Raw genomic sequence first — 27,243 nt, 5'->3', positions numbered from 1 at the left:
AAGTTGTACGACTTTTTTTTAAAGAGATTATGGTTTTTCAAAGTTTTATACTTTTAACGATTTTTTATAATATAATATAAAAATAAAATAATATTATTATATAATATGTTATAAATTATATAATACCTAATATAAAAAAAATATTATTTTTTACATTTTTTACGATTATTTTTGAAATTTCTCTTTTTTTTTGTTGGTACATGAATATACTATTATTGCTCGATAAAGAGGGCTTACTTTCTGTTCTTTAAAATGGTGTATCATCTATATTTAAATAATGGAATCCGAGTGATGCTTTGATATTTTTTTACCTGTATTACTTAAAATTATTACTTTTACAAAAATTACATAAACATTAGTCTTAGAAAACATCACTTTAGTTAAAATTATTTAAACGTTGACCTTTAAAAAATTTTCAAAATCATTAAAAGTCCATCTCTTCGTTAGCATTAGCTTCAATATCTTCCTCTGACACCTCAGTTATCTTAGAGTTCCCACAATTAGTACCCATGCACATGCACCCTTTGCAGAATATTGAACAACTAATTCCTATCTTCCTACAACCGCAGTTTTTTTGTACATCCTTTGGTACATTTACATGCTATTTTTTCAAGCAAAGCTTGTGGTGCAGGAGCTTTGACAGTAAATATTGGAATTAATCCATATTTTGAAGTTTGCCCGGCCGAGTCAAGTGGATCCAAACTATTACCTATAAAAAATAAGATTCAATCATAACACACAATCACATAAAAAAGTTATAATGAGAAATTGAAAAAATAATCCTAAAATCAAAAATCGTTGCAAGTACTTATTACATTTTGAAAAAGCATATCTCATTCAAAAATAATCCTAGAATTTTTTATAATACACCATTTTAAAGTAAACACAATAAATAAGCTTTCTTTTTTTATTATACAATATATACCTAAATGTAGAAAAAAAAGTTATAATGGGAAATTAAAAAAATAATCGTAAAAAACATAAAAACTCGTTAAAAGTATAAAATCTTGAAAAAGATAACCTCTTTAAAAGAAGTCGTACAACATTATACAGTAGAACATTTTAAAGGTAATTGATTTCTATTCCTCTTACATGTATAATTGCATATGCCTGAAGTTGCGTAGAAAAAAGTTACAGAACAATATTTGCGAAATAACAAGGAAAATTGCCCAAAATCGCTGTGAGTGGCGAATTTTGAAAAATCATATTTCGAAAACTGTAAATCCTAGTGGCCTCTACTAAACATAATTTTAAAGAGAAAATATGTAAGTTTTTTTTCTGTGAAGCAATGTCTATACCTATATCCCCGTGGACAAAAGTTATGGGACAAAAAACAAAATTTCTTTCTTTTGGGTTTCTTTGTGCTTTTTCTTTTGAATATATTTTTGTAAAAAAAAGTATCTTTGACTTTAAACAGTTATATTTAGGTAGAAAATTTAACCAGGAACAATTTTTATGTAGACGTGTTTGTACCAAAAGTGCATAGAACTCACCCTAATGTAACCTGTGCCCAGGGACTAATTCACTCATTTCTCAAAAACGCACCCCTTTAAATGGTAGCACTCCGCGGTTTTTTCATATATAGAGATTCATTGACCATATGAAATAATAAAACCCCGTTAACGTTGTAGTTCCTTTCTATAGTACATAATCAATAGCCTAAAAAGCTTATAAATATCTAAATAGCGGTAAAATCTTTTCTACATTCTTTCTTCTAATTTTACATCTATACATTTTTTTATTGCCAAGACTGTGTTGTTATTGTAAAATGATATTTATTTATTTATTAACTTGCAGTAGGGACCATTGACAATTCACAAATTGAATTTTGTTGAATTGTTAAAAACTGTTGTTATTCGAAGCGTTAGTGTACTAAACAGCGGTACATAGATACCTTTTTTTATTGCTCAGCCAGTGTTAAGACATTGTAAAATGAGATTTATTTTTTAATAACTTGCAGTCCGAACCATTGACAATCGATACGAATTGAATTTTGTAGAATTTTCAGTATTTTGTTTTTATACAAAGCGTAAGGGTATTTGAAGCAGTCTGAAGTGAATCGTATTTTTTTATTCTTAGAACTATTTATGCCTTATATATAGAGATTTTATATAGATTATTTGTATTTTTCAATTTAATTATACATAAACACAACATTTTCACTTTAAAAAATTCGATCATTTTGGCGCTTAGTCTACTATTGCGAAACTAAAAATGGCCGTTATGGATATAGTCTTGTTATGCAAAATTAAAAACCCTTAATAGACAGAATGTCGCTTGGTTTAATTTTGTTTTTCTTAGTAACCGTTAATGTGATAATAATTCAAAGGGCCTATTTTTGAAAAAGCTGTAGTTAAAATGGCTTGAACGAGTAACTAATCACGAGTTAGGCAAATTTTGAACAGCCATAGCATAACCAATTTTTGTCTAACAAGAAAACAAAAAATCAAAAATATTCAGAAAAGCAAAACAAACATTTTATTACTCTTTTTTGGTATTACTAATAATTTTTAAGTTAATTCCATAAAAATTTCCATTTTTTTTCAAAATAAAAAAAATGTTTTATTATAAACCCATTTTTTTTCAAAAATGAGCACTTTGGACCAATGAAACTTATAGATAATATAAACAATACATAAGTAAAGTAACTTGTGAAGCGGTAACGATCAATTTTATTTGGGAAACTAATTATTGAATGATTTACGCGATTTTTTTAACAAAAAATAAAAAAGACCAGCAACATTTTGAGCGTAAAAACTTTAAAAAAGTTGTAATGAATTTTCCTCGAAAAGAGCTCCGTTTTTGGGTTATTTCAAATTGAAATATTCGATTTGGAATTTGACGAAGAAGAACTATATTTTTGCTAAGAATATTTTTTCACTAAAATACTTAATTTTTGAGTTATCTGCGAAAAACCATCCAAAAACATGTTTTTTTTTGTTAAAAATGAATAGTCACTAGCAAATAACTCGAAAAGTATTAACTTATTGAAAAAACTCTATAGAACAAAAGTTACTTAGAATTAGTCATTTTATACAATTTCGGACTTATTTTGAACGTATATTTTTTCACCCCGAGAAAATATTTTTCACAACGTATTTCCAAATTTTTGTAAAATGGAGGGGATGTAGAATTGTAAACTTTTTCTTATATAATAATATATAATAATTCCAATTTCAACTACCTATTCCCAAATTTTCATCCTTCCTTAATTTTTTTGGAGGGTTTCGTAAAATTTTGTGTTCCCTGATCGGGCTAATATTAGTACCTTGACTATTAAAGATGTGGCATTGGTTCGAAAAAATATGTATAACGCCCGGCGATCTCTTCTGCCCAAATTTCCAAAAAGTATGGAAGAAACTCATGATATATTAAAAACATTTCCATCGAAAACCAACAAAAACGAGGATTTTCTAATGGTAAACGACATAGAAAACCAAATTATTATGTTTTCCTCCAGCAGCAATTTACAATTTTTAGCAGATTTGGACACCATTTATATAAATGGAACTTTTGAATATTGCCCAAAGTTCTTTAAGCAAATGTTCTCCATTCATGGTATATACATTTGGTTCATCTTCTTTAGTTGGAACTTTACCACGATGAGCAGATGAGACGTGAATTATAAATTGTAAAATTCCCTCATCTTCTTTAGTCGCAGCATCCGTTATGGCTTGCAAATTTTAGAAGCCTCGGAGGTGTAACCAGAGATGGTTCCCATTGTTTTCAATCTATTGGGATGTAGAGTAATATTTTTAGTATTGTTTTATGTGCTATTAGATTGAAAACTTAGTATTAAAACATTTTCTGTTCAAAATGCAAACTAGTTTACCTGAATTGATGACATTAAATCGTTAGCCATAGATCCCAACTTGCCAGCTACTTTCGTGACACCTTGTCGGACACTTTCTTTAACATCTTCTAGATCATAAGCGGGTACATTGTTAGATGAATAACTTGCCTCTAAAACAAAAACTTATGTTTTAAAAATTATATTGCATTTACAAAAATTGGAAAAAATCCTTTGTAAAAGGTATAAAATTTTTATTAAAAATCCCTTTAAGGGCTACATCACAACAAAACGTTTTCGATTTTTATAAAAAATCATCATCAGTGTTAGACAGATTGGATGCCAGCTGAGCCACCAAAGAAATATTCGGGTAAAAACCCTTTAAATATTATATGGATATAATAAAGGTGCATACTTAAATAAAATGCCTTGGGATGGATACATAGCAACAAGGATAATGCCTTTAGGTAAGGTATTGAATTTCCCAACAGGTGTAATGCAAATTGAGTTGTTTACATTACAATGACTTAATGGCAACTCAACACGTGGGATGCAAATTGAGTTGTTTACTGAGTTGTTTACATTACAATGACTTAATGGCAACTGCCATTAAGTCATTGTAATGTAAACAACTCAATTTGCATTCCACGTGTTGGAAAATTCAATACCTTACCTAAGGACATTATCCTTGTTGCTATGTATCCATCCCAAGGCATTTTATTTAAGTATACACCTTTAATGCATCCATATAATATTTAAAGGGTTTTTAACCGAATATTTCTTTGGTGGCTCAGCTGGCACCCAATCTGTCTAACACTGATGATTTTTTATAAAAATCGAAAACGTTTTGTTGTGATGTAGCCCTTAAAGGGATTTTTAATAAAAATTTTATACCTTTTACAAAGGATTTTTTCCAATTTTGCTGATTCATGGTATACAGCCAACTACCGAAAACATTTTTCTTTTCCTTGTGGATATTGCATTTACTTTTTCAGTCAGTAGATACGCGGCAAGTTTTTAGTCATGTTCTTACAAAAAAAAAAATAAACAATGGAACTACTAGAACCATAAAATGTTTCAATAAGTTGGTCTTATCTTAACCCCTTTATTAATTGGGAAAAAATAACTTACCTCTACCGTTACCAAAAAATTCTGCCGACGATATACTGGAAGAACCTTGGAATCTGCTTAAGTTAGCCTGAGCTTCATAGTCGGCACTACCATCATTGAAAAATTGGTCGGATGAAATTGCTTTGGCGTTACCGAATTTCTTTTGCGCTTCGTCGGTATTGCTAACGGGTTCAAGGTTTCTCGGTGGCTTTTCACGTTCACGCTCCCTTTCTCTTTCTCTTTCTATAAAAGGATTAAAAATTTTGAGATTTATTATATCTAGGTAAAACGAGAGGTCCCTAAAAATTATGCACAAATAATAGCCAAATAGGAAAATATATATTTGGGGAAAATCAGCTATACTATTTTTTAAAGTATGTATTTGTCTTTCATACCGCAGAACAGATAAAAGGGAGAATTCAGGAAGAAAACAGATATACAGTCCGTACAATATAGATACCGTAGCACGTCATCCGCGTCATAGCACGTGACGTCACATGACACCAACACGAAATACTTAAAGTCGTAGGTGTGTTCCTTTTTAGAATCGTTTAGCTGAATACAATGGAATTACAGCCACTAGACATATTTTATTATACACGCGTAGAATAATATTGGAAGATTTCTATTAATGTAAATTTAAAGAAACATACCCTTAACTTGTTTCATTTGATTTGTATAAGTGTTTATATACAATATAGCCCGATCAAAGAACAATCTGACCCAAAAAAAAAAAATAAAGGAAGGATGAAAATTTGGGAATAGGTAGTTGAAATTGTCTATTATTATATAAGAAAAAGTTTACAATTCTACATCCCCTCCATTTTTCAAAAATAGAGGGGAATACCCTCTCTCGAAGGTGAAAAATATACATTCAAAATAAGTCCGGAATTGGATAAAATGACTAATTCTAAGCAACTTTATCTGCTAATAGTAATAGATAACCTAGCAATTTTACAGTATTTGATGGAAAACATAAACACTCATACCAATAAGTATGGTCTAAAACTGAACATCAAAAAGACTAAATTCATGATTGTAACAAAGAAGACACCAATGTGAATTTAACCATAAATAATCAGCCAGTTGAAAGAGTTACGTCCTACAAATATTTAGGGGTTTGCTTCACTGATACTAATGAGCAGACAAGAGAAATCAAGAGGCGAATTGAGATAGCGAGACAATCGTTTGTCAAAATGAAAAAGTTCCTATGCAGCCGGGACATAAATATAAACTTAAGAACGAGAATGTTAAGATGCTGTGTTTTCTCCGTTCTGCTGTACGGCATGGAAGCTTGGACACTGAAAAAGATAAGCATCAAAAACATTGAGGCATTCGAGATGTGGTGTTACAAAGAATGTGGAAAATACCATGGACAGAAAGAGTAACAAATCAAGATGTTTTGCTGAAGATGGGGAAGGAATGCGAAGTCATAAAAACCATACAAACGAAAAATCTGGAGTATCTAGGCCACATAATGAGAGGAGAAAAGTACTCTCTGCTAAGACTCATAATCCAAGGAAAAGTCTCGGGAAAGAGAAATGTGGGACGTAGGAGGATTTCCTGGTTGTGAAATTTAAGGGAGTGGTATGGGTGCAGTTCAATACAGTTGTTCAGAGCTGCAGCCAACAAAAGTTAAGATTGCTGTGATGGTAGCCAACCTCCGATAGGAGACGGTACTGCAAGAAGAAGAAGAAGTAACTTTTGTTCTATAGAGTTTTTTCCCTAAGTCAATACTTTTCGAGTTATTTGCAAGTGAATATGTTCATTTTTAACAGAAAAAAAAAACATGTTTTTGGACGGTTTTTCGGAGATAACTCAAAAAGTAAGTATTTGAGCGAAAAAAATATTCTTAGCAAAAATATAGATTATAAAAAACTGAAAAAAATGGTGTATGCTTGAGGTCTGTAGACCCTGTAGAAGCAGAGTTGTAGCTAATGAAAAGTAGGTTCTTCTTCATAAAATTCCAAATCGAATATTTCAATATGAAATAACCCAAAAACGGAGCACTTTTCGGGGAAATTCATTTCAACTTTTTTAAAGTGTTTAAAAAAAGGTTTATTTTTGTTTTTTAAAAAAACTTGTAACATTAAAAGTAAGTGAGTTACGCTCAAAATATTGTTGGTCCCTTTTATTTTTTGGTAAAAAAAATCTCGAAAATCACCCCCTAATTAGCATCACAAATAAATTTTATCATTACCACTACACAAGTTACTTTACTTATGTATTATTTGTATGATCTGTAAGTTTCATCGGTTCAAAGTGCTTATTTTTGAAAAAGCTGTTGTTAAAATGGTTGGAACGAGTAACTAATCACGAGTTTAGGTAAATTTTGAACAGCCATAGCATAATGAATTTTACTATAACAAGAAAACAAAAAAGGAAAAATATTCAGAAAAGCAAAACGTACATTTTATTACTCTTTAAATTTTTTGGTATTACTAATAATTTTTAAGTTAATTCCATGAACAATTCCATTTTTTTTTTTCAAAATAAAAAAAATGTTTTATTTTAAACCCATTTTTTTTTCAAAACTGAGCACTTTGAACCAATGAAACGTATAGATAATATAAACAATATATAAGTAAAGTAATAAGTAAAGGAGTATATAAGTAAAGGATAGGGTCTTGGAATCTTGGTAGTCTTACAGGTAAGAGTCTGGAGTTAGTGGATGCGCTCAAACGAAGAAGAGTTCAAATTGCTTGTATTCAAGAAACTAGGTGGAAAGGACAAAGGGCGAAAGAACTAGGTGATGGATATAAATTGTGATATGTAGGGAGTAGTAATACTAGAAATGGAGTTGGTATAATTGCTGATAGTGAAATGAAAGATAACGTAGTAGAAGTTGTAAGAACGAGTGATAGAATGATGTCAGTGAAATTTGTAATTGATAAAGAGGTATTGAATGTTGTGTGTGTATGCTCCTCAAACAGGTCTGGGTGAGAATGAAAGAAGAGCTTTCTATGACCAATTAGGAGACGTAATGAGTGATATTCCAGCAGAGGAGAAAGTTATAACAGGAGGTGATTTCAATGCACATGTGGGCCAAGCCAAGACAGGATATGAAACAATACATGGGGGATTAGGGTTTGGAACTAGAAATGAAGCTGGAGATGATATGCTAGAATTAGCAACAGCATTAGATATGGCGACTGTTAACACATTCTTTAAAAAGAGAGAACCTCAACTTATTACCTACAAAAGTGGACAACATCAATCCCAAATAGACTACTTCATGATAAGGAAAGAAGACATACGTGAATGCAAGGACTGCAAGGTAATAATTAGTGAGACAGTAAGCCAACAACATAAGCTGCTTGTTCTGGACATCGAAGTAAAAAGCGAAACTAAACAAAAATATCGGAGAGGACCACAAAAAATCAAGTGGTGGATGCTAAAAGATGAGAAGGAAGGTCTATTCAGGGAAAGAATAGTAGAAAAAATATGTTGGAACATGAAAAGAAGCCCTAACACAATTTGGAGAAAAATGGCCAATATTATTAGAGAGACGGCTATTGAAATACTTGGGAAAACGTCAGGAAAGAAATTTGAGGATAAAGAGACTTGGTGGTGGTCAAATGAAGTACAAGGAAAAATAAAAGAGAAGAGAAAATTATATAAAAAGTGGCAAGAAACCAGATCGGGCATAGATCTTCAAAACTATATGGTCGCCAAACAGGAAGCGAAAGTAGCAGTAGCAAAAGCTTTCAAACCTATACGATCAACTTGATACCAGGGAAGGCGAAGAAAAGATATATAAAATAGCCAAACAGAGAGCAAAGAAAGCAACAGATTTTAATCAGATTAGATGTATCCGAGATGAAAATAATAAAATACTAATTCACGAAAAGAATGTCAAAAAGAGATGGAGAAAGTATTTTGACAGTTTATTAAATGAAGAATTTGACAGACAGTCTGTGGAGTTAACGGAGACAGTAACAGCAATAGTTACCAGAATAACAAACGAGGAAGTGGCTCAAGCGCTTCAAAAAATAAAGAAAGGAAAAGCAGTCGGATCAGATGATATTCCTGGGGAAGTATGGAGAGCATTGGGAGAGACAGGAATAAGTTGGCTAGCAGGTCTATTTAATAGAATTATGGAAGTTGGACAAATGCCAGACGAATGGAGAAGCAGTATTAGTACCTGTCTACAAAAACAAGGGAGACATACAACAAGGCACAAACTACAGGGCTATAAAACTACTTAGCCACACCATGAAAATATGGGAGAGAGTAATTGATAGACGGATACGTGAAGAAACCGATATATCCGATAATCAATTTGGCTTTATGCAGGGCAGATCAACAACAGATGCAATTTTCATTGTAAGGCAACTGATGGAAAATACAGGAATAAAGAGACCAACGCTCATATGGTATTCATTGATCTTGAGAAAGCATATGATAGAGTTCCTCGAGAGATTCTGTGGTGGGCACTCAATAAGAAAGGAGTCCCTGGCGAATATGTAAAGATTGTGAGAAATATGTATGAGGGAGTAACGACTAGTGTTAGAACAGGTGTGGGAGACACTGATAAATTTCAGGTGAAAGTAGGATTGCACCGAGGCTCGGTGCTTAGTCCTTATTTATTCTCATTAGTTTTGGACCAGATAACAGCGAAACTACAGGGTAGTATTCCATGGTGCCTAATGTATGCTGATGATGTAGTGTTAATAGGAAATAGTGAAAGAGACTTAGAACAAAAACTGGAACAGTGGAGACAAGCTCTGGAGGAAAAAGGTTTAAAACTTAGTAGGACAAAAACAGAGTATTTGGAATGTTCATTTAAAGATGGAGTTACCACAAATAAAATTGCATCTTTGGATGGTGAAATGATTGTGAAAAGCAATAGTTTTAAGTACCTAAGATCGGTATTACAGAGTAATGGAGAAATAGATGGAGATGCATGCAGTAGAATTAGGGCTGGATGGATGAAGTGGAAAGAAGCGAGTGGTGTGTTGTGTGACAGAAAAATTCCAATGAAGCTGAAGGGAAAATTCTATAAAACAGCCATAAGACCGGCTATGATGCACGGAACTGAATGTTGGGCAGTGAAAAAGAAATAGGAACAACGAATGCATGTGGCGGAAATGAGAATGCTTAGATGGATGAGTGGAGTGACAAAGAAGGATAAAATTAGAAATGAGTATATTAGGGGAAGTCTAGGTGTGGCACCAATTGATGCCAAAATGAGAGAGCATAGGTTAAGATGGTTTGGTCATGTTCTACGTCGAGACGTTAATCACCCAATACGAAAAATAGCTGAAGTGCAGATTGCTGGAAGGAGTAGGAGAGGAAGACCAAAGAAGAACTGGGGGGAGACGATAAGGCAGGACATGTTGGTAAAGGGGATTGACATTGATATGACCCAAGATAGAATTATGTGGAGAAATGCAATTAGGGAAGCCGACCCCGCATAGGGATAAGGCAAAGAGAATGATGATGATGAAGTAAAGTAACTTGTGAAGCGGTTACGATTACTTTTATTTGGGAAGCTAATTAGAGGGTGATTTTCGCGATTTTTGTACCAAAAAATAAAAGGGACCAACGCTCATGAGTATAATACTCATGAGCGAAATTCATATTTTTTGACACACTTCGTATAAAATTAATAATAAAAGTTGATATATCATGTTGGTATCTTAGATTTTAGCCCATGCAGAGCTTTTTATGAAGAATAACTTTTTTCCGTAAAATGAATAATAAAACAGTTATCACATTTGTTATAAATAAAAACGATGTTGGGTACCTACTTATTCATATATTTGAAAAAAATTTGTAAAATATATTTGTTTTAGAAGCATGTAATTGCACATTTGATCTTAGTTTTTAATTCCAAACAACTTTTCATAATAAGAATTTTCGATATTCAGAGAAATAAAGGTACTTTACCCTTGAACGAAATTCATATTTTTTTACTTATCTCGTATAATATTGATAAAATTTGATATCTAATGATTGAATATTAGGTTTTAGAGCATGCAAAACTTTTTATGAAGAGTAACTTTTTTTCGTAAAATTAATAATAAAAAAAGTTTCCCATATGTTTCCAACTTAAGTAGACACGCTGTATATAAAACATAATAACTTTTATATATAAAGTTTTTTTAAACACTTTTAAAAAGTTTTGATGAGTTTTCTCCAAAAAGTGTTTCAGTTTTTGGTTATTTCCCGTTGAAATATTTAATTTGAAATTTGCTTCGTTTCTACTGGGTCAATAGCCTTTATAAATATACATTTTTTATAGACTAAATTTTTGTTAAGAAATTTTTTTTATAAAAAACTCTTTGCGAAAATTGGCGAAAAACCGTCTGAAAACGTGTTTGTTTTGTTGAAAAAGAGACATTTTCACTCGCAAATAACAGGAAAAGTATTGACTTAGTAAAAAAATTCTATAGAACAAAAGTTGCTTAGGATAAATTCAGTTATCAATTTCCGAACCCATCTTGAACGTATCTTTTTTCACCCCCGAGAACCCCCAAAAGCAACCCTGGGCTCAATAATCTGGGTTCAATAATGAAGAAGTAATCAACGAAAATAAGACTAAATAATAATATGTATATGAGCCGCAATCATCAAAGCAGAGACAGAAGCGGTCAGAACATCACCATCGATGACTTTAACTTTGAGCACGTTAGAGAATTTAAGTATCTTGGAACAACAATAACTGAAGACAATGACGGATCACAAGAAATAAACATTAAGATACAGGCCGACAACAGATGTCTTTTTGCCCTCCAAAACCTTATAAAATCGAAACCACTAACAAGACGAACGAAGATACAAGCGTATAAAACAATCATACGACCCGTTGTGATGTATGGTAGCAAAACGTGGGCGATATCAAAGGCAAACGAAGAGAGACTACGTGTTTGAGAAAGAAAAATCCTAAGGGAGATCTTTGGGCCTGTGATGGATGAAGCATGAGGACAATATAGGATAAGAAGTAACAAAGAGCTCGAAGAACTTTACCAAACGCCAACATCATAAAAAAATTTAAAGCACTCATGGGAGTGCCCACAGAAGTAAAAACTTCTTATAGTATCTAAATTACGAGCCATCCAAAAAGAAGTGCTACTAAACTTACGTGCATAGAAATCGGCCCACTTAAAAATTTGGTTATTTTTGATGTCTCATATTTTCTAAACCTGTTGGCCGATTTAAGTCATTTTTTGAACATGTTATAGCCCGATTCTTTAACAATACCACTGTAATAATATTGTTGCTAAACAGGTAAATTTTCATTGTATACCGGGTGTACCAATCAAACTGTGTTTTTTTCTCAAAGTTCGCATCACCCTGTGGAATATTCTAGCATTTATAAAATACTGAAATTAAAACCTAATTATAGCGTCAGGTTTTCTTAACATTCTGTTTTTTGATTCATTCGTTTATATTGGATAATAAAAAAGTTAGGTACTCTAACAACTAAACATGTTCTTCATCAATACACGGTGTTTCTAAATAAGTGCGACAAACTTTAATGGGTAATTCTGCATGAAAAAATAAAGACAGTTGGCTTTATAAACGTATGTCCGCAAATGTTTCGTTTCCGAGATACGGGATGTTGAATTTTTTCTTACAAACTGACGATTTATTTAATGCTTTAAAACTAGTTGAGATATGCAAATGAAATTTGGTGGGTTTTAAGACGTAGTTATTGCACATTTTTTGACATGCAATTAAGAATTTAATATTCACCATTAGCGCGTATACGTGTAATATGACCGATCATATTACCCGTATGCACGCTAATGGTGAATATAAAATTCTTAGTTTTATGTCAAAAAAACCGCAATAACTATCTCTTAAAACCTACCAAATTTTATTTGCATATCTCAACTGGTTTCAAAGCAATCAATAAATCGTCAGTTTGTAAGAAAAAATTCAATTCCTGTATCTCGGAAACGAATCATTTGCGAACATACGTTTATAAAGCCAACTGTCATTATTTTTTTATGCAGAATTACCCCTTAAAGTTTGTTGCACTTATTTAGAAACACCATGTATTGATGAAGAACTGGGTGTTAAAGTGTCTAACTTTTTTATTATCCAACATAACCGAATGAATCAAAAAACAGAATGTTAAGAAAACATGAGGCTATAGTTGGGTTTTAATTTCAGTATTTTATAAATGCTAGAATATTCCACAGGGTGGTGTGAACTTTGAGAAAAAAACGCAGTTTGATCGGTACACCCGGTATACAATAAAAATTTACCTGTTTAGCAACAATATTATTACAGTGGTATTGTTAAAGAATCAGGCTATAACATGTTAAAATTACTTAAATCGGCCAACAGGTTTAGGAAATATGAGACATCAAAAATGACCAAATTTTTAAGTGGGCCGATTTCTATGCAAGTAAGTTTATATTATATACGCGTTGCGTACGTTCTATGCTATTTATGTTTACATATACATAATATATATACGTACGAAATTTAGTTCGACATGATGGTCGCAAACACAATACCTTTTTCCCTATCTAAAAAGTGCAAAACGTCGCTAATTCAATACTTTTTCTCCATCTAAAAAGAGCACGACGTCTCTAAAGAAGTTTTCACTTCAATAATTTATTTCGTTAAAGCAATGACGGTCGCTAATTTAATACTTTTCCTGATCGAAAAAGTGCAAAACGTCCCTAAAGCAGTTTTCACTTAAAAAATTAAAAAAAAATTGGAAAGAAATCCTTTGTAAAAGGTATAAAATTTTTTTATTAAAAATCCCTTAAAAGGGCTACATCACAACAAAACGTTTTCGATTTTTTATAAAAAATCATCATCAGTGTTCGATAAACTGGATGCTAGCTGAGCCACAAAAGAAAAATATCTGGGTAAAAACCCTTTACATATAATATAGATGCCTTAAAAGTGCATACTTCGATAAAAAGGCCTGTGATGGTCACATGGCAAACAGGATAATGCCCTAAGGTAAGGTATACAGGTTTCCCAACACGTGGGATCCAAATTGAGTCGATTACATTTCAATGACTTAATGGCAACTCAATTTGGAAATGTGATCAACTCAATTTGGATCCCACGTGTTGGGAAACCTGTATACCTTACCTTAGGGCATTATCCTGTTTGCCATGTGACCATCACAGGCCTTTTTATCGAAGTATGCACTTTTAAGGCATCTATATTATATGTAAAGGGTTTTTACCCAGATATTTTTCTTTTGTGGCTCAGCTAGCATCCAGTTTATCGAACACTGATGATGATTTTTTATAAAAAATCGAAAACGTTTTGTTGTGATGTAGCCCTTTTAAGGGATTTTTAATAAAAAAATTTTATACCTTTTACAAAGGATTTCTTTCCAATTTTGTGATTGATGGTATACAGCCAACTACAGGAAAACCTTTTCTTTTCCTTGTGGATTTTTTAAAAAATTAGTTCATCGAAGCAATGACGGTCGCGATTACGGTTGCTACTTCAATACTTTTTCCTCATCTAAAAAGGGCACAACGTCCCTAAAGAAGTTTTCACTTCAAAAACTTATTTCGTTAAAGCAATGACGGTTGCTAATTTAATAATTTTTCCCTATCGAAAAAGTGCAAAATGTCCATAAAGTAGTTTTCACTTCAAAAATTAGTTCGTCGAAGCAATGACGGTCGCTAATTCAATACTTTTCCCCATCTAAAAACGGCACAACGTCCCTAAAGAAGTTTTCACTTCAAAAATTTATTTTCGTTGAAGCAATGACGGTCGCTAATTCAATACTTTTTCCCCATTTAAAAAGCGCAAAACGTCCCTAAGAAAGTTTTCACTTCAAAACATTATTTCGTCGAAGCAATGACGGTCGCTAATTCAATGCTTTTACCTCATCCAAAAAGTGCACAACGTCCATAAAGAAGTTTTCACTTTAAAAATAAAGTCCAGAAGACTCCAATGGGCAGGGCACCTCAGAAGACATTCTGACAAAAGAACAGTAAGACTGGTGTGGGAGGACGTCCCAACTGGAAGAAGACCACGCGGGCGCCCTCGACTCCGGTGGCGAGATAACATAGCAGGCGACGTGAAAGCTATGGGCGTGAAGAATTGAATAGAGGTTGCGCAAGACAGAGAACAGTGAAGGCATATGTTGTCGAGTCGGCTAAAACCTACGAAGGGTTGTAACGCCACGGAGTAAGTAATAATGAAGTAGAAGTAGAGGGTAACCCGTTGTCCTAGGTGAGCGACGGAAAACGACGCGACGCGATGCGACCAGTAATTCACGCGACGTGTGGCTTATGTAGCGTCGCATCGCGTCGCTTTCCATCATCAAACCAGGACAAACGTAACGATGTCAATTATTCATTCCTATTCTTAAGTGTGGGGAAGTATACGGCAGTGTTACTAGAAAATTCATATTTTAAATACTTAGCTAAAAAATTCCATAAACGAAAAAGAAAGACAACAAATGTCATATATTTAGAACGAGTAAATTTTGAGAGTTTAATCATTTATATCCGAAATTAATGAAATAATCCACGGTATTGTGGCTTATTCACTTTCGATTATATCATTGCAGCTGTTAAACTCAGTATTAATAACTGAGCTATCAATAACTATCAATAAGTAATTTTCAAAAACGAAATTCTATTGAGGAGAGGCTGTTACTGACTTTAAGGTATGTTAATGAAAAAACACTGGTACTATATAGTTATTATTAGTTTTTATTTATTTAATAAACTATTGCGTAGCATAATTTGAATTGAAAAAAGCAATGAGGCGTCACACTGTGTCGTGTCTCGTCGCGAACAAATCAAGTTCGCACTTCGTCGCGTCTTGTCGTGGACTGATTAACCCGAAAACGTAGGCCATACACAAATACAACCATTACTTGATATTTTCGCGTCGTGTCGCGTTTGTCGTTCGCCTAGGACAACGGGTTAGAGGAACCTAAATCCAAAATTTTATGGAATTCGGTGGTGACACCGAAAATTACACTGCAAAACGGTCATTTACTGGGCTATAGACACGATCCCTAACAATATCATATTAAATGAAGGTACGATACAACGATGTATACTTACCATAAGAACTAGATTTGGGTTTCTCTGGTGGATCATCTATTATCACCCAGCTATCTTTGCTCGATTTACTACTTTCGGATTTGGTCTCGGCCAAATCTGTCATGAACGAATTAAGTTTGCTATTACCGTAACTGTTGGAGTTTCGAATCATACTTAGTGTATTTCCATGAAAATCATCGTCCATAATTAAACCATTATCTATTAATAATCGCAATTGTCCCAAAGATGTCACAGTACTACTTGAACCTTTGATATTTTCTTGCTCTATTGTTTGCATGTCACTGATAGCTGAGTGGCTCACTCCCCTAAAATATAATAAAAAAAATTAAATAAACTATCTACGAAGAATGATCCGCACATGACAGTTTATGTCAGTGGCGCTCAGACTTATACTGCGTGGGATCTACCACATAAACTTCTAGCTTCCAACGATCGACTGATAGCAAAAAAAAACAATTTTTAAAATTAAACAAGTATATTCAAATGGGAAATAAGCCACAATTTTACCTAAAAATGATTTTATTAACGTTTCGACGCCCAAGTCGAAAATTAAAATTAAGCATTGCACATTTCTATTTGATAAAAAGTTGTAACTACAGAGAGTCGTAATTAAAATCATGTTTTTATCTTAATTTTATTTGGATGTTGATGCATGGCACTGCGTATCATCCACAAGTTTTTCATATTATGATGGTACGTAATTACCGAGGACCAAAAATGCAAGCATCAGTTAGCCGATTACGATACTTTGATTTTACTACCTTAATTTGGGGAAATGCAGACTGACACAAGTATGTTGATCCAAAAATGCTGTGAACTGCAGAGCTACTTGCCTCAAAGACGGATATTTGTCTGGCGATATAAAAGGCAAAAAAATTTCGTATTCGTCGCTCTGGATTGAAGATATATTATTTTCAGTCCCTCATTTTGGACGGCAATTAGCTGATTGAATCTAATTGAAAGTAATGGAGATTTCAGTGGCAATTTTTTTCATCTCTTCACAACAAAATAATTTCAATTTGTCAATAAATGAATGTAGGTACTGTGCTCATCACATTGATAATAATCGTTTTATTTTTATCCTGTAGTTCCAAATTAAAGAGGTTCAAATGATTTGCTAAATCTGATACGAATGCCAGATCACTGAGCCATTTTTTGGTTTTGAAGTAGATGAGTGTCGTTCCCTCATTCTTCTAGAAAACAAATTATTTCGAAAAGTAACTCCTGGAACCTGTCTAAAAATTTTCCACGGCTCAACCACCTCACATCTGTATGAAAAAGTAAATCAGTGTGTTCCGTAGAGTGGCTAGATTTCAATTGCGCTTTTAAAAAGACGTCGTTGCAAGCTTCGCGCCCTGATTGAATTCATAATTTTTGTTGTAATCGTCGTGACGTCTTGCATATTTAAAATTTTGGAACACAAAACTTGCTGGTGAATGATGCAATGAAATGAAAAAATGATGGAAAGTCATCGTTAGCTCGACACAGTGCAACACATCCATTGTTAACGCCAGTCATGGTGCACCATCTGTTGTAATACACACTAGTTTGTAAATCGGTAGCTCCTATTATTTTACAAAATTAAAAAACAAAACGTTGTATGTATCTTCTCCGCAATTTTTTTCTTTCAGAGGCGTTGTTAGCAATTCTTTTTTAGCAAACATATCAGAAAATACAAAATACCATCCGAATAAAAATACACAACTGGGAGGTACCATTAATATCGGTCGAGTCGTCAAATTGCAAAGAAAAGTACACTTCATAGTATCACTTTTAACTTTGCTTTCCAAATCTTTCCCATGATTTAGATACGTCTATACAGCGTTTCACGTTTAGTATTAACATTGCTGAGATAGCCGTATGATAGTAACCGTTTGACGTTACAGCGGGACTTCTTTGATAGCAGACATAATATCTTTTCCATTTGTATTTTTCCCTGAATCGCAATCGACTTCAAAAACTTTGGCGATCAAACCGGTCGATCGCGATCGACTCTTTGAGCACCACTGGTTTATGTGTTGTTACTAGGTGAGTGACACATACTGTTTACAGTTTTGGGTATCGGTTCTTCAACTACTCTCAAGGCCGTGACCAATCAGTATATTAGGGATCAAACTAATAACAAGCTGATCCCCCCACTTGCTGTAAGTTGCATAAAGAATACTTTTCTGTTTTAAACTAATCTTAAAACCAAAACGAATGGCATCTTTAAATATCAGGCTGGCATAGCATTTACAAGGAATGTTGTGACGATAATAAATATACTCTTATTGTCCAAAGTACGCCTATGTATTCAACAAAACATGTTCTTATACGGTCTCTGACAGTATAAAAGACCCAACAGAAATCCATTAGTGGTCATTCTCAGTGCGTTGAACGTACAATAACTTACCCATCGGTGTAGGTGAGCTGAACGTGTTTTGAAGCTCATCGATTTGGTGCATTGAACGAGATCGATAAATCACTATCCTACCCAATGACTACGTGTGTTGAACGTGGTTATCATTCTTCCATCTGACGTGTTGAGTTTGACACGTATGCATTTATGGCGCGTTGAGAAATAAATGTAACTCCTGATTAATTCCCCCGGTCGTCGGTTTATTATTCATGTATCAAATATCGTCACACTATCCTTCTAAAGTCTACGAAAGCCGTATATTATGTAAAACGTATATTTAAATACCAAAGTAATTTTCCATTTTGTTTGTTTAGATCAAAATAAATGGTCGCATTCAGGAGACAAAAAAGTGTGAGGGAGCAGTTTCCGATGAAGCGGTAACAGTTGTGTCTCGTCTTGTGAACTCTCCGCTCCCTAAATTCGTGACAGCCTATCACTTTCTATTATATGTGAGGTATTATATTTACCTCTGCACAATAACTTGTTTTTTACTTCATAATCATGGTCAAAAACCATGGATTGTGTACCGTCTGCGCTATTTTAAAATTGATAATTAGTACTTGGCGCCCAACAAGTCTACTGACAAATTCACAAAAGTATCATATTCTGGACGGAGGTAGCGGAATTAAAATGAGCTCACTGTCATGGCGACCGTCCCGTAACACGTTCCGCAAGTAGCATCACGTTCAGAGAACGAATTCCCAACAGTTGCGGAACCGCTTCGTCACTTTTTCGTCTCCTGAATGCGAGAAATGTCTTAACAAGAACGAATTCTGTCTCCGACTGTTATTCACTACTTGAGGTTATCACAGTTACAAAACATTAACAAATAATACAGTGATGAGCGCGTTAATAACCGGCAAAATAACGCAAAAGATGGAAACCACAATACACTGTGCAGTAAAAAGAGATGAAACTACACTGTGACAGGAGAATTTTATAAAATACTACTGTCACAGACGTCTAAAAGTGGGAAACTATGTAATGTAATGTTAATTTATACGTTTATAGGTTATACCGATAATATCTATAGTTCAAGCAATCTATATAGTGTAATAGGTAAGATTTGTAGCTTTCTTTGGGTTGTTCTTCTTTAATATTAGGCCGGCAGCTGGTGTTTTCTGGTAATTAAATATGTAGTTAAAAATATTTATTTATACTTAGGTAAATACCGTTAAAGCAGGACATAATATTGTATGTGTTAAAATTAATTTTATCAATTTTTTAATAACATTTAACCTCACAGGGACCTCCCTCTTACCGCATGCTTGCATTAATAACTGATGTAGAATAGCTTTTATAATTAATCTTGTTATTGTTAGAATTACTGATACTAAAAGAACTTTATAAAAACGCAGTTAGATCTAAAATTACTTTAGGTATACAGTTCAAAACTTTAAAATTCAGCACAAAATGCAAGCATGTTCCCGCTCTTTTTTTTATTAAAAATACAAAATCTAAAAATATTTTTTTAACCGAGTCTTTTCATTAGTACACTTATGCTTGGAAAATGAATTGCACAACACAACAATTAAAATACTGATACACTTAACTCATTTTCTCCTTCTTCCGTATTTTCTTCGTCACTATCATCGCCCAATTCAATAATAAATTTATTTCCACCATTAATGTGGAAGTGCCCAATCTTCTTATAATATTCTTCCACTTTGATCACTTTGGCGATTCTTTTCTGCCAGTCTACTTTGGTAATATTGGCTACTTCTTTTTTAATGATCTCAATTACCTTTTTGTCAAATTTAGGAAATTTATTTGAACGCCTTATACTTGGTTTTAATTGTCCCCAAATTAACTCAATAGGATTGAAAACACAAAAGTAGGGGGGAAGTCTCAATATAGTGTGTCCATGCTTTTCGGCAATACTCTCTAGAGCGTATAATTTTCTAAATTGCTTTGTGTGTAGAACTTCAATAAGTTGTTTTTTTGTGTAAAAATCTTCGAAATACAAATCATTTTCCATTAAAAAATTTTGTAGGTCAGCTTTCTTTGAAGATGTATTTGGTATTTTAGTGAGTTGTCGGGAATGATAGGAAGCGTTGTCAAGCACTATTACGCTGTTTTTCTCCAAGTTTGGGATTAGCGAGTTTTCAAACCAATCTTCAAAAATGTCAGCTTCCATATTCTTGTGGTAGTCAACGTTACAATCTTCCATTTTCTTCCCACATAATTTTAAAGCATTCGGAACCCATCCCTCACTTCCTCCGCAATGTACAATAATTAGTCGCGAGCCTTTATTTGCAGGCATTTCTGGTATGCACATGCTTGAACCATCTGTCCATCCTTTCTTTACTGTATCGTGGGTATCATACCAAGTTTCATCTAAATAATAAATTCTCCTATTTTCTTGCCTATATTTAGTAATTTCTTCTAGGTACATATTACGTCTGTTGACTATTCTTTGGCTTTCCATAATTGCTTGACGTTTATTTATTTTTTTGAACTTAAAGCCCATTTTTTTTATCCAATTTTGAAGAGTTTTCTCACAGCAGTTCATATTTCGACCGGTTGTTTCCAATTTCTTTCTTATTATTTCTATTGTAGGTATTTCATTGCTTTTGTAGCAGTCGTATATTGTGGTTTTCAATAGTTTTACAAGTGAAGGATTTAAAGGTCTTGAAAATTTGTAGTCACATCGTTTCTTGCGATGATAGGGTTCATTTTTAACTATTTTATATACAGTAGAAAGTGGAATTTCTGTTAAATCAGAGGTGGCTTGTGCCAATAGTGTTTCATCGAAGCCGAATTTCGTACGTAGATTTTTGTATACATTCAAACATACTTGCTGTGTTTCTGCATTTAAATGCATTCGAATCTTCTTTACGATCTCTTTTTTTTTAGTAATTACATTCACACTAGCACTGGCAATTTCTACAATATCAGCGTTATCGTACGCGATATTTACATTATCCCACGGGCGCCACATCACTATTCACATTAATTAAATTACAATAATCAACACTTGACACTCTCCAAACGAAATACTAAACCAATATTCAAAATAATTACAGCAAACAAAACACTCGTATCACTTAACACACGTACACTCCAGTACTAATACACTGCTAGGCTACCGAACTAAAACTAATCTTTTGCACGAAACTTATGAATAGATATGCGGGAGATCTGGCCGTAAAAACACAGATGCTTTCACAAAGGGCAGGTTCTTAAACGTTTGACCTAACATCTATATTTGAAGAATATCATATTTCACCGGCTTAAAGCTATTCTACAGTATTTTTTACTTGGACAATACCTCTACTAGTTTCACCTCTTTTTGTTCCACAATGTATGTTATTCATCTTTTGCGTTATTTTGGCGGGTATTAGCGCGCTCATCACTGTATAACAACGTTCAGATACTTACGTCCTTGCACCAAGTCCCATTCCCAGCCTTTCCAGCTGAGCAGCTTTTTTCGGATCTTCTTTCCTTAGCTGTTCCTCTTTCTTTTGTTGTTGTAAGCTAAGGTCTTTGTAGGCCAATCTTACGGCTGCGTCCCGTTCCTCTTGTTCTTTCACCGTCAAAGCAGCCATTTTAAGTGCATCCTCAGCTGCTTTGGCACGCAGTTCTTCGGCAAGCTCCGCTTCCTTTTCGATTTCGGCAAAGTTCGTTTTAACCTTAGTGGCGCCCAGACCAGATTTTTTAGCACCGAGCTGGAAAAGATTATATAATAAATAAATCGTACACCATTTTAGTCACACAACTATTGATAAAAATACACTCACCGGCACAAAATTCCGCCACCCAAAATTTTTGATTAAGTTTGATAATTTATAACTTTATTATTTGTACTCCGATTTTCAAGATTCTTGCACCAGTTTTTAGGTACATGTATTGACACCGTTTGGTATTATTCCCGTGACACAAAAATTTTGCTTGCATTGCATTATACGGAGGTGAATGGAAGTGTTGTATTTTTTCCTAACTTTAAAACATTCTGTGGCAAAATGGAAGGGCTGGTTTTGTTTCATAGTCGTGTCATATTATCCCGGAGGCATCATTAAAATTTTGTTTTTTGAATTATCCGAATATCTCTTTTCTTTTAAGAGCTGTGCCATTCTTTGTAAATAAAAACACTGATTTACTCATAAAAGAGAGGTTGGATTGATAAGATAAGAATGGCCCGCATGCAGCCCAGTTCTCAATCCTATTGAGTATTTATGGGATGAATTAAAAAATGCTATTCGCCGTCATCCTAGGCCTCCAAAAAATTTGGTACAGTTATGGCCCTGGTAGAAGAATATCGGGCTATTCCCGAGGCAAAGATAAAACATCTTTATTCAATGCCAAACAGATTGCGAGCAGTCGTTCCTGCAAGAGGTGGACATACCCGCTATTGAATTGTTTGGTTTTGTTGTTAATTTTGTTTTGTTTTGTTAATTTTAGTGAGTTTGATATTTTTAATTAAAAAAAACCTTCAAAGCAGCGTTTTTATTTACAGCTCTTACAAGAAAAGAGATATTTGGATAATTCAAAAGACAAAACCTTAGTGGTACTTTCAGAATAATACAAAAGGAGTATGAAACAAAATCAGCCCTCAAAATTTTTCCACAGAATTTTTTAAATTCAAGAGAAAACACTTAACACATCCATTCACCCCCGTATAATGCCATCTAAGCAAAAAAATTTTGTTACCGGAATAATAAAAAACGACATCAATACACGTACCTACAAACTGATGCAAGAATCTTGAAAATCGAAGTACAAATAATAAAGTTATAGATTGTCAAACTTAATCAACAATTTTGGGTGGCGGAATTTTGTACCGGTGACTGTAGTAATGCACTAACAAAAACTACATGCATAACAAATATAACACAGTTGATTATAAAATAATCCAACAAATTTAGGAAACTAATAAAAAACTGGAAAGGTCTACAAAATTATAACTACAGATTAATATTGTTCAATTTCCTTGTGGCATTTTTATAATGAACTATTTTGATTGGAAAATAAGCCACAATTAAATTGAAAAAATAATTTTATTAACGTTTCGACGTCCAAATTTCAACGACATCCAATTTGGACGTCGAAACGTTAATAAAATTATTTGATCTACTCTATTATGTCGTATTATGTATAAGTTTTTAGTTTGTGAACACTGTCATTATAGATAGCAGTGCGTGAAGGATTTAAAGTGTACGTGAACTTAACAATGTATTTTAAATGGGATTTACTTTTCGCACTGTTTTTGACACACTTTGATATAATCAAATATCCTTAACTTTCGCGTTGTCATGGTGATGACATAATGAGCAATAAATTATGCACAACAAAAATTTTGACAGTTTTGTGGTTTGAAAGAAATTAGAATTTTTAAATGTCAAAGTTCTAAAAATTGTAGAATAGAAATGAATTCCAGTGACGAAGAGTCACAGTTTATTTTTTGTTTATCGTAGATAAAATATTGTATGAAACTGTGCGTGAAGAACTTTTTGCCAACTTACGCGATGTATAGCACTCGCTCCGTTGTCGCTCGTGCTCTAAACATCGCGTGCGTTCGTAAAAAGCATACTTCACGAACTGTTTCATAAATAACTATTTTCAATTTAATTGTGGCTTATTTCGTAATCAAAATAGTTAATTACAGATTAATAAGTTAGGCGCGACCTTTCAGGTTGTTGGGACAAGATAACCTTCTTCGCAGACCCTGACCCCACCTTCCACTGGGGGGTTGGTTATCCAATCTCCAGCGGGATTATCAAATTACCGATGTGTACCAACTTGGGGTTAAGATAGGGACTGAGTAAAAGTGAAGGTAGATAAGATTCACAATGCAAAATTTAAAAAGAGTTTAAAATGGATTGAATACCGTGATATACCACTTCTTGAATGGATGTCTAACAGTTCCGTCTCTTCCCCGATAGAAACTTTATGAGTTTCATCTTCAGTTTCATTGAGGAAACATCTTGCCAGGTGCGTCAACGAGTTGAAGGAAAAATTGTAAGAAATATGAGATTCATTTATACTAGAATTTTGTTAGAAGTGTGTAAAAACTATGCTCCAAGAAATTTCCATGCATTTAAAAATATAAGGGACGTCACTAATTGGTAAACTTTCACATTTTTTTTTTTTTTGGTAATATTACAATATTCTATATGTTTTTTTAATTTGTTGTTGTTTTTAATTAAGGTTTTCTTTAATTTAACCAATATTTTCTATAAATTATGGAAATTCAAAAATGTTGTTCGATGCATTAAAACTTTGAAAGTTTACGTTGTACTTCCGTGTTTGTTCTCTAAAATATAATTTTCTGTTCAATCTAACGTTGGGCCAACTAAAATGTGATATGAATCGTAGATTCTATATGGTGCAAGCAAAATCGTAAAATAGACAAACATAAATTTAGGACCAACGTAATATTAAACCTCTTTAAGCTAATATGTAGATAGTTAACAGTAGTTGAAGTGTTAAGAGTACTTCTTATTTTACTCAAAAAATGTGTACCAACTTACCGTAGATTTTTTTGCAGCTGGTTTTCTAGCTCCGATTGTAGATTTCTTTGGTTCGACATGTGAATGAGCTACTGAGAAATCAACTTTAGGTCCTTCACCGACATTCAGTTGTTCTGCTGGTTTAATAGACTCGGCATTTCTAACTGGCGAGCTTAATTCGTTCTGAAAATAACTTTTATTATTTCTCTGTATGGTATGTATATAAAGCATAAAAATGATCAAGCACAAGAAACAGTAGGCTTTAGTTAAAGAAGCCCGTGAATATTAATAGAATTAACAATTTTCAAATTAATGTTACAAAATATATATTGAATGTGAAATAGTGACGTCAAGGATGAAGATGATTTTATCGTGTGCCAGCATAAAAGTAGTTATAACAAGAACCACTATAAAAAATTAAAAAGTGAAGAAACAAATGTGTACCACATTTATTGATCTCGAGAAAACATAATCAGGAAATCCCAGTAAGTTAGTGAATTGGAAAAGATTTCCAAAAATACGTTAAAATAACGATGAGAATGATGTAAAGAAGAACAGGTGTAACTCAAGGTACAGCTGTACTGTGATGTGCCCTAAACACATTGAATTTTTTAATTTTCAGGCCCAGAAGAACAACAGAAGTTGTCCAGCGCCAAAACTAAGCCAACCACCGCATCCATCAACGTTCAAGACTACAAGTGGGATGTCATATGCACAGACCACAAGAAACAAGCATCAGTCTCAGACAGCAGAGTCAAAAACAGATGAAATTAATGGACTATAAAAAAAATAAATCAAATTGTAGATGTCGAAAGGATGATAGAATTATTAAAGGCAGTGAAGACATAATTACAACAGACGAGAGATTTCAAGAAACACTGTTAAATCTTAATACAATACCAATTATTCTTCTTCTTTTTGTGTAGACATGACTCTGTTTTTCAATGTGCCTCAAGTAAGTTGTCATTCCATCGTTTTCTTGGTCTTCCCACTCAGCTTCTTCCTATTGAGGAACCATTCTAGCATTCTTTTTGTCATTTCTGTCATTATTGGTCTGATGACTGTTTTGTAAATTCTGCTTTTCACTTCTTTTCCGATATTTTTATTTCTCCATATTGTTTCATTCAGGCAACCTGCGGCTCTGTTTGCTTTATTCACTTGATCTTCCACTTCTGTTTCGAGCTTTCCGTAGCTACATAGTGTGATGCCTAGATATAGTCCGTCCGCTATAACTATTCCCATGCGGTACGATTCATTTTCAATCAAATTAAGTCAAAACAGAAAGTGAAACGTACGCCGATGTGTATAGTATATAGTATCTTCTTCTTTTGAACTTTAATTCGTCGAATTTTGAACATTGGGCTTCCCCCAGTTTCCTCCATTCGCTTCTGTTTAGTGCTTTCTGTTTCCAGTGCGTTCCTCCTATCTTTTTAATGTCGTCTCCCCATCTCATCTGGGATCGTCCTCTTGCTCTCTTTCCTGTCCATGGTCTCCATTGTTGTATCGTGGTATTCCACCTATTGTCCGTTTGTCTAGCGTTATGACCTGCGAAGCTCCATTTTAGCCTGGCTATCTGTTGTCCTGCGTCTTTGACTTTTGTTTTATTTCTTACCCAGTTGTTTTGCTTTTTGTCTGTCAATTTTACTCCTAACATTGCTCTCTCCATGTTTTTTTGTGTCTTGATTATTTTATCCATGTTTGCCTTGGTCAAGGTCCATGTTTGGCATGCGTATGTGAGAACTGGGAGTATGAACTGGTCAAACACTATTGTTGTATTTTTTTTATTCTTTAGGACCCATTTTAATTTTCCAAATCCTGCCCAGGCTAATCTGACCCTTCTTTTTACCTCCGCTGTTTGGTTTTCCTTATTTATCTTTATCATCTGTCCCAAATATATATAATCATTAACCGCTTCTATTGTGGTGTCGTTTAGTATTACGTTTCTATTATCTTGTGTGTTTGTCATTGTTTTTGTTTTGGCAAAATTCATTTTTAGACCTATTTGTTCGGATTCATTTGCTAGTTCGGTTAGCATGGTTTGTAGTTCTTCAAAACTTGATGCTATGACTACTACATCGTCTGCATATCTTAGGTGGTTTAGTTTCTTTCCATTTATGTTTATTCCCATGTTTGTCCATTCCATTGTTTTGAAAACATCTTCCAGTGCTAATGTAAATAGTTTAGGAGAAATAACATCTCCCTGTCGCACTCCTCTGTTAATTGGTATGGGTTTTGTGGTTTCTTCCAATTGTACTGTCATTGTTGCTTTCTTATATATATTATGTATTAGCATTCTGTATCTGGAATCTATTCTACAGTTGTTTATAGCTTTTTCTATTGCCCACATTTCCACGCTGTCAAATGCTTTTTCGTACTCAACGAACGCTAAGTGCAGATCTATATGGTATTCGTTAGCTTTTTCTATTAGTGTCCTAATTGTTAGAAGATGGTCAGTGGTGCTATATCCCTTTCGGAATCCTG

General features: G+C 33.6%; 1 protein-coding gene across 3 annotated transcripts in view; it reads right to left on the bottom strand.

The window, feature by feature from the left end:
- The window catches only part of LOC114328090 (ADP-ribosylation factor GTPase-activating protein 2), a 95,010-nt gene that overhangs the window by 20,231 nt on the left and 47,536 nt on the right, over nt 1–27,243 (bottom strand). For all 3 annotated transcript variants that reach the window (XM_028276844.2, XM_028276843.2, XM_028276845.2), the window contains 5 exons: nt 24,784–24,945; nt 21,695–21,981; nt 15,916–16,220; nt 4,922–5,143; nt 3,833–3,963 (listed from right to left, as the gene is read on the bottom strand). In XM_028276844.2, the coding sequence (XP_028132645.1) occupies nt 3,833–3,963; nt 4,922–5,143; nt 15,916–16,220; nt 21,695–21,981; nt 24,784–24,945 (1,107 nt within the window). The remainder of the gene's footprint in view (nt 1–3,832; nt 3,964–4,921; nt 5,144–15,915; nt 16,221–21,694; nt 21,982–24,783; nt 24,946–27,243) is intronic.

Source organism: Diabrotica virgifera, chromosome 3, assembly GCF_917563875.1.
Source record: "Diabrotica virgifera virgifera chromosome 3, PGI_DIABVI_V3a".
Lineage (NCBI taxonomy): Eukaryota > Metazoa > Arthropoda > Insecta > Coleoptera > Chrysomelidae > Diabrotica > Diabrotica virgifera.
Note: the sequence above shows the minus strand (reverse complement) of the source record. Positions and strands in the feature narration are given on the sequence as shown.